Here is an 18,887-nt window from a genome sequence, read left to right as displayed (position 1 = left end):
GCACCATGAGGTTCAGCCCCAAGAGAGGCATTAAATCAGATATGGGTTTCCTTTGTACTTTTTTTAAAGGGGTGGACAACAATAATTTGGTGACTAAGAAAAATGATCTGTTTCCCTTTTGTCCTCCTGGAACAACTCAGCCCAGCCACTTCTCAGAGGGACTCATTAGCATGTCTCACCTGTGTCAGGAAGGAGGGGGAGACAATAAATAAGCCCTTGGGGATCCATTAAATTAAATCCACTAAATACAGAAGTTACCACAAAGAAATACACAGGCATAGTTTCTTTGAATACAGCATAGAGGGAAACAGAAACTGGTTAAAAGTCAAATTAGAATTTAATGTGAAAAAATGTCTATTTAATAAACTGTCCTAGCTACAGAGCAGCTACTAATACTATAGTTGACATGGAATCAATACAGCCAACCTATACTGCTTTGCAAACACACCTTATAAACATATTTTGCAAGGGGGGTGAACTGAAGGGGGGGGCGACCACAACATGAAGAGCAGGCTTAGAACTTGCAGTACATTTAAATGTATTTACAAAATTTGCAATCTCTCTTCTCCCAAAAAGCTCAGGATGTCATACAACATGATATTAATAACAAAATTATACATACATAAAGGTAAAGGGACCCCTGACCATTAGGTCCAGTCGGACTGACTCTGGGGTTTCGGTGCTCATCTCGCATTATTGGCCAAGGGAGCCGGCATACAGCTTCCAGGTCATGTGGCCAGCATGACTAAGCCACTTCTGGCGAACCAGAGCAGCACATGGAAATGCCGTTTATCGACTTGCAATTTGACGTGTTTTCGAACTGCTAGGTTGGCAGGAGCAGGGACCGAGCAATGGGAGCTCACCCCATCGCAGGGATTCAAACCGCTGACCTTCTGATTGGCAAGCCCTAGGCCCTGTGCCCTAGGCTATGGTCCATGGGGTCACCAAGAGTCGGACACGACTAAACGACTAAACAACAACAGGCTCTGTGGTTTAACCCACAGCGCCACCCACGTCCCATTATACATACATACATACATACATACATACATACATACATACATACATACATATATTTAAAAATTAACAGAACGTTTTGATCACAGCAATTTAAGTTTGCTTTCCTTTTGTTACAGGAAAATATTTCTCCCTAAGGCCAAAGTGGAACCAGCGATTGGCAGCCTGTCTTCTTAGGAGGTGGTTCTCAAGGGCTTGGCATACACTGGTTGCAGTACATAGTGAACCAAAACCATGAAAAGGCACCCAAGGAAAACCACACAGAGAAGGGACAGCAGGACAAAGCGGCCGATGAAGAAGGTGTCGACAATCTGAGAAGACAAAAACGCACAAGTGACAGCTGAGCATATCAATGACAGCAAAATTCCTTGTTTTTCTTCCCCTTTGACTAATAATAATAATAATTTATTTATACCCCGCCCATCTGGCTAGGTTTCCCACTCTGAGCGGCTCCCAACAGAATATTAAAAATAGAATCAAACATTAAAAACTTCCCTTCAGATGTCTTCTAAAAGTCAGATAGTTGTTTATTTCCAGCTCTATAATTCTAAGATAATATGGCTGGCTGGAGATCAGATAAAGGCCAGACAGGCTGAAGTTGTTGGTGTATGAAGGCAGTGAAGGGTTGCATTAAAGGCACACAAGGCCCAATTTGAAAAATGCTGCATAGATGTGCAATTAGATGGTTCCATTTCATTATCATCATCAACAACATCATTTATTTATACCCCACCCATCTGGCCCCAGCCACTCTGGACAGCTCCCAACAGAATATTAAAAACATGATAAAACATCAAGCATTAAAAACTTCCCTAAACAGGGCCACCTTCAGATTTCTTCTAAAAGTCATATAGTTGTTTATTTCCTTGATGGGAGCGCGTTCCACAGGGCAGGCGCCAATATCAAGAAGGCCCTCTTAAATAAATAAAAGGGGGGGCTCACAGATCAATAAAAGCAAGACAAATCTCCTGCGCTCAGGGTTACCATCTAAAAAGACATGACACAAAAGGAAAGTGTATTTGTAGCAGGGAAAGCAAACTCAGGAAATAATTATTTGTTACAAAGCTCTTACACTGAGCAGCTGGAATGGAAAACAGTTCAACGAGAGGAGCCAAGCATTGATGGTCTCTCAGCAGTGCCAATGAAGTGTCCTTGCACACTTCTCTTTCCCTGCCTGCCACGCAGCTACTGCCAGATGGAATGGCTGCTGCATCGCATCTCTTGCTCCCTCTGCCTGGGTGAGCAAACATCACGGAAAGACTTGAACATCAACCTTCTTGTGCGCCAGGCTCACTGGCAGAGGCTCTCCACTAGGGGGCCTTATTGTGGGAGGCGAGGCAGGAAACTAAGGAAAGTGTTAGGATCTCTTACTTGCGAGTAGGACCCTGGCAGGGACACATGCCCGACTAGCATGTTCTCTCCCTCCTGGTTGATCGTTCGGGAGCTTCTTCAGCCCGAACATCACAGCGACTGATGCCAACTGACATCAGCACACTTACGGATCCGCAGAGTTTGCGCAGTTGCATAACAGAACTCAGCAACTCAGCATTTTGGCTAATCTACTTTTATTTACATATAAACCACACACGGAGCACTGCAACATGGCTCCCTCTCTCTCTGGCATCAGACAGCAAAGAGAATGAACAAAGGACAATGGTCCCACTTCAGGAAACACAGTAACACAAACATCCTGTTTCCGCCACGTTCGACTCTGTGGAATGAAAACATACACCACCATGTGATAGACAACAATCCCATGAATGCAAACACAGGGAATGAATCTCTAACAGAAAGGGCTTCTTCATTGGTGATGGAGTGTTTGTGCTCATGGAACTCTCTCCCTAGGAAGGCTTGCTTGGCTCCTAATCTGGTATCTTTTCAGGGCCATACAAAGACCCACATTTTAAAGTCCTACACTAGTGGCCAAAATTCTGGAAACCTTTTGGAAAAAGTGTTTTTCTGAGGGTTGATGACTAGCTCTCGAACACTCATGCTCATTGGTGACATTCAAATGAAGGAAAGCTACTGCATATCAACCTAAGCAAGTTGTGCTTCCTTTTTCTGATAATTTGGCTATAACTTTTGATAGAATACAGATAATTGAACAAACTTTGTTGCATTACATTCTTCATTAAATTATATTTCCAGTGATAAATAATTTTATGGTATTACTCCAAAACAAAGTGGTGTTATGAGCCATCAAACCTCGGAAACACACTTTTCCCAAAAGGTTTCCACAATTTTGGCTACTATTGTATGTATATTTTAAGTACTCCTCTGTTGTTGGCTGTTTTATAGTCGATTTGCATTTTCCTGTCTTGCATTGATTTCATTGTTGATTGTATTTCATTACGAGCTATCTTGAGAGTCATATGTTAAAACTGCCACAACCAAAAGCCAAATATTGCAATGTCTCGCCAACTTCAAGGAGGAGACGATAGGTGAAAATCAATGTCTTGGGATAAAAAAAATCAAGAAAGAGTTAAAGAGAGACTGTAGCAACAAAAAGAATCAACAGCATATACTGTAGCTTTGGCCTCCGGTCAGAGGACTTATCCCACCAAATTCAACAAACTGTATTTCGTATCGAATATATTCTCACGCAAGAGTGACTTCAATTCTTGTTTACAGTAAAAAAACAAAAAAGCTGCTGGAATTAATAAATGCACAAATTAAAAATGTGTGTTTTCCTTCCATGTTCATTAAGGCTTGAATTATTTGCAAGAAGCCATGGGTTCGGCTGGCTTGTGCTCTGCCTGCCCCACGGTTGCCCCCATACCCTTGCCATGAAAACTGAACTCCAATAAGTTAAAGCGGACAGTTTGCCCTACAAATATAAGTAGAGATGCATGCTAGGACAAGAGAGGAGGAGTGAGGTTAAAGCTGCCATATAAGAACCCATGAGCCTGGAAAAAAATATAATAAAAAGAAGAGTTTGGTAGTGAGGCAACCCACCCCACCAGTAAGAGACGGGTTCCCACACCCTCTTCCCAGCTCCTGGGACTGCCCTACACTCTGCTTACAGCAAAGGTGAGTTTCATGAAACAGCATTAACACAAGTTTGACCTCGGCTCTGCTACAGAACAAGTCTCCTGTGGGTGACATGTTTGCTCGCTCAACAAGCTGCACTTTTTAATTAGCCAATTAGCAGGCTTTGGGTGCCGAAAGCTCAGGGCATGTATTATTGATACCATATTGTGCTGGGCTGCTGCCGAGGTGAGTCCTAGAGATCCTCGGAATGGACTCTTTTTGCGGTACAGGGGCGTCTCTCAAAGAAAGACTGCACTGCTAAGTCCAGTATCCACAGTTTCTCCTGATCTTGCTGTGATTCTATAGAGGAAAAGAACAATATGGAGGGTAGAACATGGTAGCTGAAATAGGGCCGGGACCGAAATTTCAGAGATACAGGGACAGATTTGGTTTAACACCAGGCTTAACCTAGTAATGGGTTGCAAAACAGAAGGAAAACTATATTGGCCTGAATACAAGCCTCACTTTTTTTTTCCAAATTCCGACCGCAAAAAGTTAAAGTGCAGCTTAAATTCGCAACCTTACAAAAATGGGCTTTTACGATATCGCTGCTGAAACAGACGTACAGTAAAATGGAAAGGGTGTGAGTGCCTGCGGAATTTTAAGGGAGCGGCTTATATTTGGGTTTTGTCTTTTTTCTCTCCCCCCCCCCCCGAATTTTAAAAGCAGGGCTTATATTTGGGCCAATACGGTACTACTTTGCAAGACTCTACCCTAAGAGCAGACGATTGGCCCTTGCTGACGCTTGCTAGGTATAAATATTTCCATGAAACAGGGCATTAGCTGAATGCCTGAATAGGGCATTAGCTGGCCTGCTTCTTAGGCCATGCAGCCTTCTTCACTGAATCCACTGCTCTTTCTTCATTGCTTCTCCTTGCCTTTTTGCACTACCTCCATCACCAAGGCCAGAACATACTCGTGATATCACTTGTTGCCAGCTCCATATGTACAGCAGACTCCTGTTCATCTCCAACATAGACTTGTTACCTGCTGAACTCTACTGCTGTAGCCCCCTTGGCTCCTGGAATGGACAGATCTCAAACCTATGCCACCTTTCCCAGCTCTTAAGAAGGTAGGAGGTCTCATCTTGAACCAGTCTCCAACAGGCACTTCTTGGTGCCTTACTTAGCTCCTATACTACCAGCAGTCTGGTCCTTCAGGATACAAGGCAGATCTGCCTCTGTGGATCAAGGGTGCCCTTTAGGCTGTTTTAGCCTGAATACAGTCACCTGATTCCAAATTATATAAACATCACACCCATGTCAGTTCCTCAGTCTGAGCATCTTGTAGCCACACAAAAACTCAGTGCAGTTCTGCCATTATTAGTTTTTACTGCGAGAAGCGAAGTTACAGGGAACCAGGCAGAGGGCCTTCTCGGTAGTGGCACCCTCCCTGTGGAACGCCCTCCCTTCAGATGTCAAGGAGATAAAGAATTACACAACTTTTAGAAGACATCTGAAGGCAGCCCTGTATTGGGAGGTTTTTAACCTTTGATGTTTTTATTATGTTTTTAGATATGCTGTAAGCCACCCAGAGTGACTGGGGAAACCCAGCCAGATGGGCAGGGTATAAATAATAAAATTATTATTATTATTATTATTATTAATCAGTGTTAAGCAAAAGTGCATGTACAGGACTGCAAACCAGCATAGGTAGTGGCTTGCTGGTTCAGACCAGGAGACGGGTCAGCATTCTTGGCAAGAATTCCAAGTGACCAAGTGGGCACAATGTGGCCAACCAGGCATTGCCCAGTGGTCCAAAAAGTGGGCACTGGTCTACCTTCTGCCTACCCTTGAGCGAGAAAATAGCAATTCTACTAACCCTAGTTGCTCTCTGGAATGGAGTAGGGTGGAGGGAAAACTTTGCTGTGTGCATACGAGGAAGCTGTGCAACACCCACTGTGCTTCTTTTCTTTTGCAAATATCACACGGCATGCATCCAAGAGCATACCAGGGGGTGGGGGTGGGGGCACAATCAAGGCAAAGTCTGGATTTCTCATACTTAGTACCCAGTGTAAATCTCCTTGCAGCTAAGGAGATGGGAGAAGTTGTATTTTGTCCTTGTTACCTAGAAGCACAGACACTACCTAACAGGTGTCCATGACACTCTTGAAGACAGGAGTGCCTGGCGTGCTCTGGTCCACGGGGTCACGAAGAGTCAGACACGAATAAACTACTAAACGACAACAACAACATGACACTCTTGCTGTGGCAGAGTGGCACATTACATGCTCTGCATGCAGAAAAGCCCCAAGTTGAATCTCTGGCATCTCCAGGTAGGACCATCTGGAACCCTGGGGAGCCACTGCCAGTCCATGTTGACAGTAACTAGCTTGAAGGACCAGTAGTCTGACTCGGTACAAGGCAAATTCCTATTTTCCCATGCAATCACATTCTGGGCACCACTCCAGATCGCAGTGACCCAGTTGGCAAGGGAAAATGCAATTCCACCCCCCAACAGATGCTCTGGGGTCCGAGAAATGACGCCTTAATTCCTTGCAGCAAGGACGCATGCGCTATAAACGGAAATTGCAGACAATAAAGTTCTTCTTCTTCAGAAGAAAGAAAGATACAGCTGTCCTAAGTAAGTCTAGGTGATTTCCCCTGCTGTTGGAGTGTGGCGGCAGCAGCGCCTTGCAGAGGAATGCAGTCAGGAAGGAGCCTTGCACCAGAGAGCTCAAAACATTCCCAGTGTCTCCAGGAGATGAAGACAGGAGAAGGACTGTGTAATGAATGTGGAGTTTAAATAATTAGGACCAGGAAACCTTTGGGAAGAGGGAGAATTTCCTCCGAAGCTGATCCATGAGGGAGCCAAACTGCTGGTAATGGAAATTCAGATGGGGTGGGGGGAGGTTGTTAATCTTGCAGCAGGGGAAAGCCTTGAGAAGGAACATTTGATTATCGGTGAAATCTGCTGGAGGCAGCAGCTGTGCTAGTGAAAGTGGGGGTTTGGGGGGAAAGAGGGTAGGATTACAGTTGCCTCTGGAGAAAGGGCACCTGGAGGTGGGATAAGCACTCTAATAGCAGCCAAGTGTCAGCACCAAGATAATTAAAAAAGAGCTTCCAGGATCAAAGATGATGTGATCATCACAATTAAAATCTGCATCTTCATTGCCAGCCATTTATACAGCGGTCTTCTTAACAGCCTGTCAGTCTGTTAAATCAAAAGATTTAACTCTGAAGCAACAAAAAACTCCACGTGAATAACTTTTCTCTTTCTCTTTTTAAATTTAGGGCAATGTAGAGAAATGGGTTGAGGGTTCAAGGCTTCTGAAAAAGAGGACACGGAGAACAATCCAGTAACTCTTTGGATCAAATAGTTTGGCCTTCTGCTTGTAGCATGTAACAGCACAGATTTATGCGTCTCACTGCAGCATTTATCGCTCCACCTTCCAGGCTACAAATCCTTGCAAAGTGACGTACAAAGTAACAAAGATTTATACCCTGCTTTTCCCTTTCAATAGAGGTGCTTGAAGGGCTTTCCAAAAATGCAAACACAGGCACAAATTTAACAACAACCCATCATTAAAACACAATTGCCAGGCTGAAATTAACATCAAAGACCTAGCAGACAAAGAGCCCAAACTAACCATGAATACATTAAAATTAAGCAACAACAGAAATCAAAAGCGCGGGGGAAGAAATAGAAGGGAAAAACAACCTCTTAGGCAGGGTATCACCCTGAGAAAGCTCCACTGGATGCTGGAGACTGTTGGAGGCAAACAGGTAGGACGCAGTAATATCAGAGCACAATAATCAGGCAACGAGGCAGGTAGAAGAGGGAGGAATAACAGGGAATGTGGCATTGGTGACCATGGGGTCACAGTGGAAAGCTTGCTGAATATATACAAGCTTTCAACCTATGCAGGTTCCTTAGTCAGAACATAAAGGTAAAGGGACCCCTAACCATTAGGTCCAAACGTGACCGACTCTGGGGTTGCGGCACTCATCTCGCGTTATTGGCCGAGGGAGCCGGCGTACAGCTTCCAGGTCATGTGGCCAGCATGACAAAGCTGCTTCTGGCGAACCAGAACAGCACATGGAAACGCCGTTTACCTTCCCGCTGTAGTGGTCCCTATTTATCTACTTCCACTTTGATGTGCTTTCGAACTGCAATGGTTGGCAGGAGCTAGGACCGAGCAACAGGAGCTCACCCCGTCACAGGGATTCAAACCGCCAACCTTCTGATCAGCAAACCCTAGGCTCAGTGGTTTAACCCACAGCGCTACCTGGGTCCCAGTCAGAACATAGGTACGGTATTAAGCCAATTTCAGTTAAGAGCAAAGGCAACCATTAATGGAAGCTTGCATAAGATTTGGTAGGTAGAGAAGAAGTAGCACTAATTCACACAGGCCCCTAGCTATGTTGATGCAGGATGCCTTTGAATACCAGCTGCTGGGAACTACAAGTTGGGAGGGTACTGTTGTGTTCATGTCTTCCTTGTGGGCTACCCAAAGGCACCTGGCTGGGTGCTGGGCTAGGTGGGTCTTTGGCCTGGCCCAACAGGGCTCTTTGTATCTTATGGCAAGGCTTTTAAGAGAGGATGAAACAAATCTACATAGGACACATCAACTGATTTAGCCACTATGACTAAATGAAACACCTGTGTTGAGAGGCCATGTGCCACTGCCTACCATTTGGGGTGGGGGGAAAGAGTAGGGAGGGCTATTGTCTTTATGCTCTGCTTGTGGGCTTTCCAGAGCCACTGTGGGGAACAGGACACTAGATTACATGGACCTTTGCTCTAATCTTAGGACTTTTCACTACAATGAGATGTGGTGGAGCAGGAGTTAAAACAGTTATGCGAAGAGCTGTCAGGAAAACAAGGTGAACACATAGAGAGAAAGCTGGACCGTGTATAAATGATCAAACCTTTGTTTAATAGGCTGGGATATGCATGAGCTCCTTGCAGCAGCATGCAGTCCCTTCCGACAAGCAGGGAAACACACCAGGAAGCCACAGTTAACCATAGTTTCCTGTTATATGCAAACAACGAAAATATGGTCAATGGCTTTCAAAGAAGCCAAGCTACAGAGCCATGGTTTAAAGCTGGCTTCTGTACAAACTGGGATTTGTAAACCAGGGTATAGTTTAACTGTGGCTTCTTGGCTTGTTTCCTGCCACGTGCAAAGGGAGGAGTGACGGGGCTGAATATTCAGCCCAGGAACTCTCAGACAGATCCCTTCCATTTCTCTCCCATGTGTGCACATACTTGACTTCCTAATTTAGGAACTAAAAACAGCTTTCTCCCCCCCCCCCTATTGTTGACTTCCACTAGGAGTTGGAAGGCCTTGCTGATCTGCTGCAAGTTACTCAGAGATCTACCAGTTGATCCCGATCCACCTTCTTCCAACTACTGCTGGATATCAGAAAAATGAAAAATGAGCAGAAAGAGGTACCAGATAGCTCCCACAATATTTTAACAAGCAGTCGCAACCAGAGTTTCCTGCTAATATGCAGTAAACCTGGTTACAGGCAAGTATGCCCATGTGATGATGAACGCCAAGCCAGGCATCTTCTATGCACCTTCTAGTGAAGCAACCTATTTCTCTCGCAAATGACCCAGAGTGGAAACAAATTCACTTTGCAAACAGACCTCAGTGTAAAAGCATTTCCCCTCAGGCTGCTACAAGGCACCTAGTAGGGTGACTTGGGTAAATAATGCAAACATTCCATTCAAGGGTCATCTTCCTAGCTCAAACACTTAAAAAAAAAACTCCAACATCTGAAGACAAAATGAGCTTCAGTCAGATCCCATTCGCCCCCAACAAAGGTTCAATCGAGGACTGTCCAGACAAAAAACTCACTCTCTACTTTGGAATTAAGAGTCCTCTGACATCAAGCGGATTGCAGAAACCTAAGATGCTGCCTTACACCAGATCAGACTATTTGCCCTCCTCTGACTGGTACTCTCCAGGATCTTAGGCAGGGTCTGTCTCATTACCTGCTCATCATCTGCACTGTTTTTACCTAGAGATGCATAGGTCTGGCCCATGAAACCTTCCCCACCAACTGCTCTCTTCTTTTTGTGCTGCACGGCAAGGAAGGTGCTCCTTTTTTCCATGGGCAGATGGCAGCATTCCTATGCTGCATGAAGAGAAAGAGATCACTCTCTTTCCTTGCAAGCAGACTGCTTTGCTTCTGTGCTACACACTGAGAAATGGAGCCCATTTCTCAATGCATAGCAAAGAAGTGCTCTCCTGGCTCTTTCTCCCACATTCCAGCACCTAGGTCTTGCTTTTTGTGGTTCTGCATGCACTAAAGGTGTGGGATTGTACAAACTCTTGGCTCTTGCCCTGTCCAGTTATGGAAAGAGTAATTGACAGCTTCCCATTGGGGTAATGCAGTTCCTGGCTTGACTAAGGATCCAAACCCCATTTTTGCACATGCTTTACTACTAAGCTACCATTCCTTCCCTACACTGGAGATATCAGCAGTTGAACCTGGGACCTTGCATGCAAAGGACATGCCCTGCACCTATAGCCCTTCCCACTATCTTGAGATCTTACTCTTTCAAATGGGTAAAAAGAAGCAGAGTGTAGATGGACAAAAGAAAATGTAAGTAAACAACAGTGGCAATGTGGAGGCAAAATGTCCTGATGAGTATTGTAAATTAAGCTATTGATTAATCTCAGCCAACAAACCACAATGCTTTTTATACAGATTGATTTTTCCTTATGTGTATCGCTGTATCACACATAACACCATTGTCTTTTAGAGGTACATTAGGAAGAGCACCCACACTTCAATATTTTCTATGAAACATTAGTCGAATGCATTTTGATTGCCCTTCATTTATCTCCATTACACCTAATGGTAATTATAGCTCTTATATTGGTACTGCAACCTCTCTCAATCTCCAGCTAATGGGAGATTGCAATGGGAAACAATCTTTCTTGTTTGGGAGATGCAAACCCTGAAGAGGCCGGGTTCACATTTCTCTGGCATGTAGGGCCTTAACATAGTGAACTTCTGAAGCAAGGGCACTCTTGCGCCCATCTCTGCATCCAAGGCCATGACCGTGTGATCCATATGCACCTGACGTACCTTCCTTGTGCCAGCATGTGCCAAATAAAAATGTCTGCAGGGGCACACACAAATTCCCATGTATGGTCATAGATGTGCAGTCTGCTACATCTGCAAATAAGCCCGCCTGCATGAATCAACAACATCTGAAATGGTTTTGTTCTTTTCCCTTCCTACCTACCTAATGCCATCAATCAAATGAAGAGATTAAGGGCCTCTCCAGAAGTCCTCTTCATTGTGCATTCACGATGATTTGTATTAATGTATCGGTATGGTTATATGTCATTTTGTTTCCAATACAGTATTTTCCTGGCCTGGGTAGTCAGGTAACGCTGAGGCGATACAAAGGCCTGCAGAAAGGCCTGTACAGTGGTACCTCGCAAGACTAAATTAATTTGTTCCGCGAGTCACTTTGTATAGGGAAATTTCATCTTTCAAAGCACGGCTTACCATTTACCCGGTTTACCCGGTCTACTCATTTAATCAATGCGTTCCTATTCGTCTTGCGAAGTGCGGCCATAGGAAACTTCGTCTTGCGAGATGCCTCGCGCAACGCAAAACGCTTTCGTCTTGCGAGTTTTTCGTTGCACAAGGCATTCATCTTGCGGGGTACCACTGTATTTGAAAGCGGGGTACTCAAACTGCAACCTTCTTTGTCTTGAAGAGGAAGGGCCCATTTCAGCTAATAAGAATCCTCAAGTTACACACACACCCAACCACTTTTCAAATGAAAGGGGTTTTGTTTGTTTGTTGGCTTTGGGAATGGGAAGGGTCCAAGGGACAGCGAATAAGCTGCTAAATCAGGCTGTTTGAGAGATGTAATTAAACACTAACCACCACCCCACCACCCTCAAGACTTTCTTTTGTTTTTAATGGTTGACAAGAAAACTGTTTTCACAGGCCCCATCTGTATTATCTTCTATTTCAGTATTTCACTTTTTTTTTACGGTGGGTTTATTGTTTGTCGGGTGGAGTTGGTTTTTACTAGACACTGCAAGCTGCTCTGGGAAGAAAGTTCCTCAAAAAGCAGGGCTATAAATTTATGAGTGAGTGAATGAATGAATCCTGCTGACTGCTCAGTCTGGGCAATTAGCTACGGTACTAGGGCATCCCACCTGGTTCTCTTCACTTCCAAACTTACTGGCTCCCACCTGACCTCTAAGCTTGCCTTCAGTCCACTGACGTCCAAGGTACCTAAAGACACATCATCTGTGTCTCGGATCCCTTTTCTGAAGGATGATTCAGAGTGTGATGATAAGGGAGAGCCTTTTCAGTTGTGGCTCCTCATCTGTGGAATGCTCTCACCACTGAGTTCCATCTAGCACCTTCCCTTACACCCCATAGCTGTCAAGTTTTCCCTTTTCTCACGAGGAAGCCTATTCAGCATAAGGGAATTTCCCTTAAAAAAGGGAGAACTTGACAGCTATGTTACATCCTTTCAGTACTAGCGAAAGGCTTCCCCTTCCCCGCCTTCCTATGGCTCGTGGGGTGGTGGGACTGTTTTTGATTGTTGAATGAAAACATTTAATGTTTTATATGATCTCTCCCCCCCCCCCCCCGCTATGGTATAATGCATTTATGTTTATGTTTTTAAATGTAAGCTGACTGGAGACCTTCTAGGTAGCATGAGATTAATAAGTCAAATAACTAAATAGGTGCCTGCTCTCAGCCTGAACACCTGACTCCCAACTACCAATCGCAGCCTTAGTCATCTAGCAGCCCTTTCGTGGCAGCATGCTGACTTCTCTTCTCCCTTTCCCAGCAATAATGCATTTGACCTGGCAGCATTTGCTTTCCCTTGGAAAATGGGCAATTAGCCAATCACCTGTACTGATTCACTGGGACTATACTTAATGATAGAACTTGGCCCTCTTGAAATCTGTGTTGGCTTGTAAACAGCACACATTTGAAACAGTTAGTATGAAATGCTACAGATTTGTGGAGGGGGAGCTTCCCAATAATTTTACCTTAATTTCTGTAGCCGGTGCAGGCAACTCGCTGGCACGAGGGAAAAGCAACAGAACCAAGGTGATGATCACAGCACCTAAGAAAACCACAATGACAGAGAACCTGGGGAAAGAGAGTGGGGAGAAACCACAGGAATCACTGCTAATCCTAGCCACACTTTCTTAGAAGATTTAAATAAACCAATATAAAGTTGCTCAATGTCACTACCCGGGCACACACTCCTTTAAATGCCCCAATGGGGCAGGGCAGAAAGCAACCAGGATAGCTCCCACCCTTTACCTTCCCGGTCAAAGCATCACTCATTCCCTTGTCTGCTACCAGCAAGCAAGAACCCAGGAATCTAGATGGAGAAAGTGGTGGGAACAGGTAGAAGGGAGCTATGGCTGCCTTCTCTACCACTGATCCAGGAAATTTAACAGACTATGCCAGGCATCCAGGTGTGAAGACCTGCACAGGGTTTGGCTTCCAGTATGCTAGCATCTTCTGCTGTTTCCAAGCACCTCAGTTCCTCCCAGAGCAGCCCCAAATGGACGGATCTGTAGCAAAGAGTGGCATTCAATGCACTTATTTCATTAGTGCAGGGATTTATGTTTGCACAACAGAACTCCACCCCCCTTCCCTCTTCAAATCTGTCTAGAGGATTGAGGGAACCCCAATAACAGATTTTGGGTTGGGACAAGCGGGAAGTCCCATTCTGCACAAGCGTAAATATTTGCTAATGGATTGAGTAACTTAGTGCTACATTGGATACAGCCCAAAGTGTTTAATGACTGTAACTTTAGGGTGCAATTTTCAAGAATCAATTCAATGACGCCAGTGAAAAGTGCACTATGAATTTACCAGGACTGGATTCTACCTTACTACACTACAGGAAGGAGCCTCAGAAGGATATGGCCATGGCCAGTTCTGGGGGGAAAGTGTATTCTGCAACCCACATCCATTTGATGCCAGCTTCCTTTCCTTTCTTTTTAATAGACAGAAAAAGGCTGGGCAATAACTGCCAATATACACCATGTCTTGAGAAGCTAAAAGATCCACTTATTAGATTAAGTAGAGGATACGTGGCTGCCAATATTCCTTTGACATTCTTTATTATTTATAGACTTTGCCAAATAAGAACAAGAACAAAAACATTGACAATAATGTCCACTGCAAAGATAAAATCATAAAATGTGGTCTACATTTTTTAAGGGGGTTGGGCAGAAACATAAGGTGACTATCATATGGGTCCTGTGAGGGGGGCCATAGGATACAAGACGGCTCCCTCCCTGATGTTGGTTGGGTCTTCCCAGCTGCTGAAGACATAGATACCCTAGCCATACCAAAATTTGGGTACCTAGTCAATAGCTGGAGATGAATTAGACAAGCAAAGGCTCCCTAATTTATCAAATCATAAGTAAGAAAAGAAAGCAAAGTACACAAGCGAAATGATCAGGTAGCCCTTTCTCATTAAAAGTGCTATGAATATTTGATTTTACAAATGAAACATTATGCAGTAAAAAGGAAGATATTAAATATCCCAAGTCTTCCTTGAGAATAATTGTATAGAACATGGAGAAGTCTTTCATTTTGTTTTGGTGGTGGCAGGGGATTTAATGAGTCTATTATACTTTTCAAATAATTTCACAATCCACATTATGAATACTTAGGGTTTTGTTTTTTAACGGCTGCTCTCCAATTAAATAAATCTTGGCTGGTTAATTATACAAGTTTCAGCGGATTAATTGATTAAATAAAACTTGCAACTTCAGAAAAACAATAGTTCTGAAGGAAAAAAGGATGCTCCTATTTTACATGATATCATAAGCAGGCATCACCCTAGAAAAGGCATTCACTCCTATGAGAGAAAGATAAGGAAAGTTTCTTCTAAGCTGGTACTTGCTATCTGCAGTTTCCATTAGCACCTGCATTTTTAAAAGATTAGCTGTGACGAATTGGTGCACCTTTTCAGTTGATCAATTTTTATTTTTAAAAACATCGCCTAAACATTGATGCCCCTTTTTTAAAAAAACAACAACAACAACCCATTAACTTGCAATATTCTCCTCCCCTCTAAACATAGTTGCTTCACTGCAAAAAAACACATGCAGAAAAATAGCAATTCATAATACAGTAGATCAGTAGTATGCTGGTTAGCACCTCTGATATCTTTTCTGTCCCCTCCAAAAACCAATCAAGGGTCTATTGTGACAATGCACTAAAAATCACCACACCTTGAGCTCCCTGGAGTGATAGGTGGGAAAGTAACATGTAATTAATTAAATGATGGAACCCAACCTTCTTCTGAGGAGGAATGACCGAAATATTTGCCTGAAATCCATGTGGTTAGCAGTTTCCTCTCCAATTACTTTCCCAGCAGGAGATGGCACCTTACCTAGCGAGTCCAGAAGCTCTGGATAACAACACGCAGAGCAGCAAGGTCAGTACCCAGAGCAGCGCTAAGATAAATACTCCTGGCCCAACTCCAAGAACTGTGCCAGGCATCCTGCAAAGAAAGAAGCACTGCTAAACTTTTTGTTAGCATAGCACCACCTTTCCCATTTATCCCTGGGGGTTTGGTGTCTGTGGAAGCTGTGCATTTCAACACCTCTTAAGATATTGCAGCCCAATACTGCTTGATGGCTCTTGAGATCAGGGGGTAAATTTTCATACCATTGGGTGGCTTTTTGAATCAAGATGACAGAAAAACTGTACTGATTCTTTGGTTTCTTAGAATTCTTGAACATCACTGAGTACAAGGCTGCTAATTTACAATATTTAGAAGCCACCTTTTAGGGGGAAATAACATTGTAAGGCAGTTCCCAAAAGAGATTTGAACTAGAGTTATGAATCAAAATTTAAAAATTACAAAAATGATCTTAAGAACCGTCAGTGTCCCCTGAAAAAAAAAAGGATGGTGTATCATTACAATTACATGCAACAAGATAATACTATCGATGCATCAATGCAGTGTGTCCAAGAACTGTACACTTTGAATTTCTTTGAATTGTACAATTTTTGAATATATTGTATGTAAAATTCTATTTTAAAAATAATATTAACCATAAATAACCATAAAAACATTATCACCCAGCATAATGTAATTTTAAACCAGTTAAGTAAAGCCATGAACATGTCATTCAGATACCAGTAAGGCCATTCAATTACTGGTAAAAAGATCAAGAGGATCACAGGGCTTGTTTAGGGGGGGAAAGCAAACTGAAAGAAATATGGTAAGTCTTTACTGCCCATCTGGAAGCTTGTAAAAAAAGTCTAGCAGAAGGGACAAAATTTTAAAAGGAGGAACATATGGCAACCCTAGACATGGGTTTAAAAAATGATCAAAAATAATGGATATTGAACCAGAAATGTAGGTCACTGGCCAGAGTCAAACAAGATTGCTGCCCCATAAATTGTGAAACTCCCTTAAGAAAACTCATGGGTGAAAACATTGCATTGTCTTTATGCCCAACTTGTGGTTGGCCACTCTATGAAACAGGATCTCCGGGATCAGCAGCGGCGTGGCACCGGAAGTCACTTCTACGGATGCCCAAACATGCGTAGAAGCAAATTCCGGTGCCGGCGCTGCCCGATTTCCGGTGCCCAGACATGGGCAGTGGCACCGAAGTCGCTTCTACGCGTGTCTGGGCACCATAAATCGCTTCTGCACATGTCCAGACATGCACAGACAGCCGGGAGCCGGGACATGGCCGCCGGCAGGAGCTGCATTCCAAATCCGGGGGATTTACGGGTTATAAATCCATTTGGGATAACAGCGGGAAACGGTAACAAAATACGGGGGTTTCCCGTGAAAAACAGGAGACTTGGCAGCTATGGACGGAGGTCTGATCTTAGGTTCTCACTTCCCAACTTGAGAAATAGCAATATTACAGACTTACTTCACAGTAAGTGAACACTGCTTTTTCCTCCCTTTGGTGGGGCCTCTTGCGCCTTTCAAAGCAGCATCACAAGCTAGGGGTAGAAATGCAACAGATTAAGCTTTCTCCCTTTTGCTGTGTTGTTTCCATCCCACCTGATCACTAGAAGAACTCAGTAACCAAGAGGATGAACTTTCCCTTTTCCTTTTGCAACACACCTGAGCCTGATTCCGTCTTGATCCAAATACTATTCTGAGGGCTTCTGGGGAAGTGGAAGTGCAGGGTAAAAGATAAATAAAGTACCCCACCAAGGATCTCCAAGCTCAGGGCAGAACACAGGGTATTCTCGTTTGAGTTATATTTTTATTTATTCCATTCATTTACCACCCTTTATCAAAAGATCCTAGGTCATGTACAACATTAAGAACAAGCTTTACAAAGCATAATACAGTGGAACCTTGACTTTCGAATGTAATCCGTTCCGGAAGACCGTCCGAGTTCCGAAACATTCTAAAACTCAATATGGAAGCCTCAAAACAGAAAAAATAATACAAAAAACTCAATACAGAAGCCATCTCAGGAGTTCTTATGAGGCGCATTCAAAAACGGAAGCAGTTACTGAAACGTTCGTCAACAGAGACGTTCGAAAACCAAGGTTCCACTGTGATAATAATTTTAAAAAGCATAACGATACAATGGCAGTTATTAATAAAATAATCATTTTAGCAGTTAATAAAATAAATGACAAAATAAATAATAAAATAACAATTAATAAAATAATCATTTTAGCAGTTGATAAAATAAATGACAAAATAAATAATAAAATAACAATTAATAAAATAATCATTTTAGCAGTTAATAAAATAAATGACAAAATAAATAATAAAATAACAATTAATAAAATAATCATTTTAGCAGTTAATAAAATAAGTGATAAAATAAATAATAAAATAAACATTAATAAAATAATCATATTAACATACCCCCAGCTTTAACAGGCCTCACAACAACCCTGCAAAGTAGGTCAAAGTGGGAAGTGGGAGGGGAGGGGGAAGAGAGAGAGGAGAGAGTAAAATAAATGACTATTAAGTGCTTCTATGCTTTTAACAGTTGTGTGAAGGAGGAATGGTGGGGGGGGCGTGTTAGATAGATACAGCTTCTCCCAACAGGGAGAGGCCATAAAGCTTCACCTGTTGAATCCCTGCCTGGCACAACAAGGTGAGCCCAACCTCGCAGGGCTGTTGTGTAAGAGGAAGTGCGAGATTGCCCTTTGGAAATCAAAGATTTGCAGCTGTAACAGACCCAGGGGTATCCCACTCACAGAGCGGAGCCCAAAGCGACGCCTGCTCCCTTTTCATACCTGCGGGCAAGTCCCGGAGAGGCCCGCACAGGCGGCGAAGGCCCCTCCGCGAAAGTTTTCAATCCTCGCCCCTACCAGCGGCGAAACACCTCAACCAATCCCAGCGAAGATTCTAGTCAACCCCGCCCGGCAGGAGCCAGTGACCACTTTCGTTTCATCTCTCTTTCCAGGCCGGATTGGAGGTTACCATGGGCAACCCGAAGCCTTCTGTCGGAGGACGCCGCGGCTTTTTCGGGAACGCGCCGGCTGATTGGCTCAGGGGACGAGGGGAAGTGCGCTATGCACCAATCGGCTTCTCGCTTTCTTCCCGCCGTCCTCCCCCATCGGAACGAGACCCGTCGCTCTAGCCGGGAGTCGCGCAGAATCCGTCCAAGAAACAATGCAATGCATGTTAGTTGTATTTAAATAGATGCCGTTTTTTAAAAACAAACAAACAAACTGTCAAATTAGCTAGCGCTGGGGATGAGCTAAAAATAAGGATAACGAGAAGCCCTAGAGCAAGAAAGTGGCAAAGCAACTGCAGGAACAAAAAGCAATCACAACTTCCTGCTCTCCCCCCCCCCTCCAAAAGTTATTCCGAATTTTTGACCCATTTTTACTGTTTAAACACGATGAGGGTTTAACTCTGCT

At 43.7% G+C, this 18,887-nt stretch overlaps 1 protein-coding gene across 12 annotated transcripts; it reads right to left on the bottom strand.

Moving 5' to 3' along the window:
- Positions 1 to 318: 318 nt before the first annotated feature.
- Positions 319 to 18,330, bottom strand: TMEM218 (transmembrane protein 218). Of its 12 annotated transcripts, none has more exons than XM_088657601.1 (7): positions 18,219 to 18,330; positions 17,881 to 17,909; positions 17,116 to 17,159; positions 16,919 to 16,991; positions 15,415 to 15,525; positions 13,040 to 13,142; positions 319 to 1,328 (listed from the first exon to the last, which is right to left on the bottom strand). In XM_088657601.1, the coding sequence occupies exons 5-7, from the start codon at positions 15,522 to 15,524 to the stop codon at positions 1,191 to 1,193; spliced, it is 351 nt and encodes a 116-aa protein (XP_088513727.1). In that variant the 5' UTR covers position 15,525; positions 16,919 to 16,991; positions 17,116 to 17,159; positions 17,881 to 17,909; positions 18,219 to 18,330; the 3' UTR covers positions 319 to 1,190. The 12 variants fall into 12 exon arrangements, with proteins under 12 accessions (XP_088513727.1, XP_088513725.1, XP_088513724.1 ...); XM_088657599.1 differs by having other exon boundaries at positions 18,258 to 18,330; XM_088657598.1 differs by lacking the exon at positions 17,116 to 17,159.
- Positions 18,331 to 18,887: the final 557 nt, after the last annotated feature.

The sequence above is a fragment of the Zootoca vivipara genome, chromosome 14 (assembly GCF_965207765.1).
Source record: "Zootoca vivipara chromosome 14, rZooViv2.hap1.1, whole genome shotgun sequence".
In the NCBI taxonomy this organism is placed as follows: Eukaryota; Metazoa; Chordata; class Lepidosauria; order Squamata; family Lacertidae; genus Zootoca; species Zootoca vivipara.
Note: the sequence above shows the minus strand (reverse complement) of the source record. Positions and strands in the feature narration are given on the sequence as shown.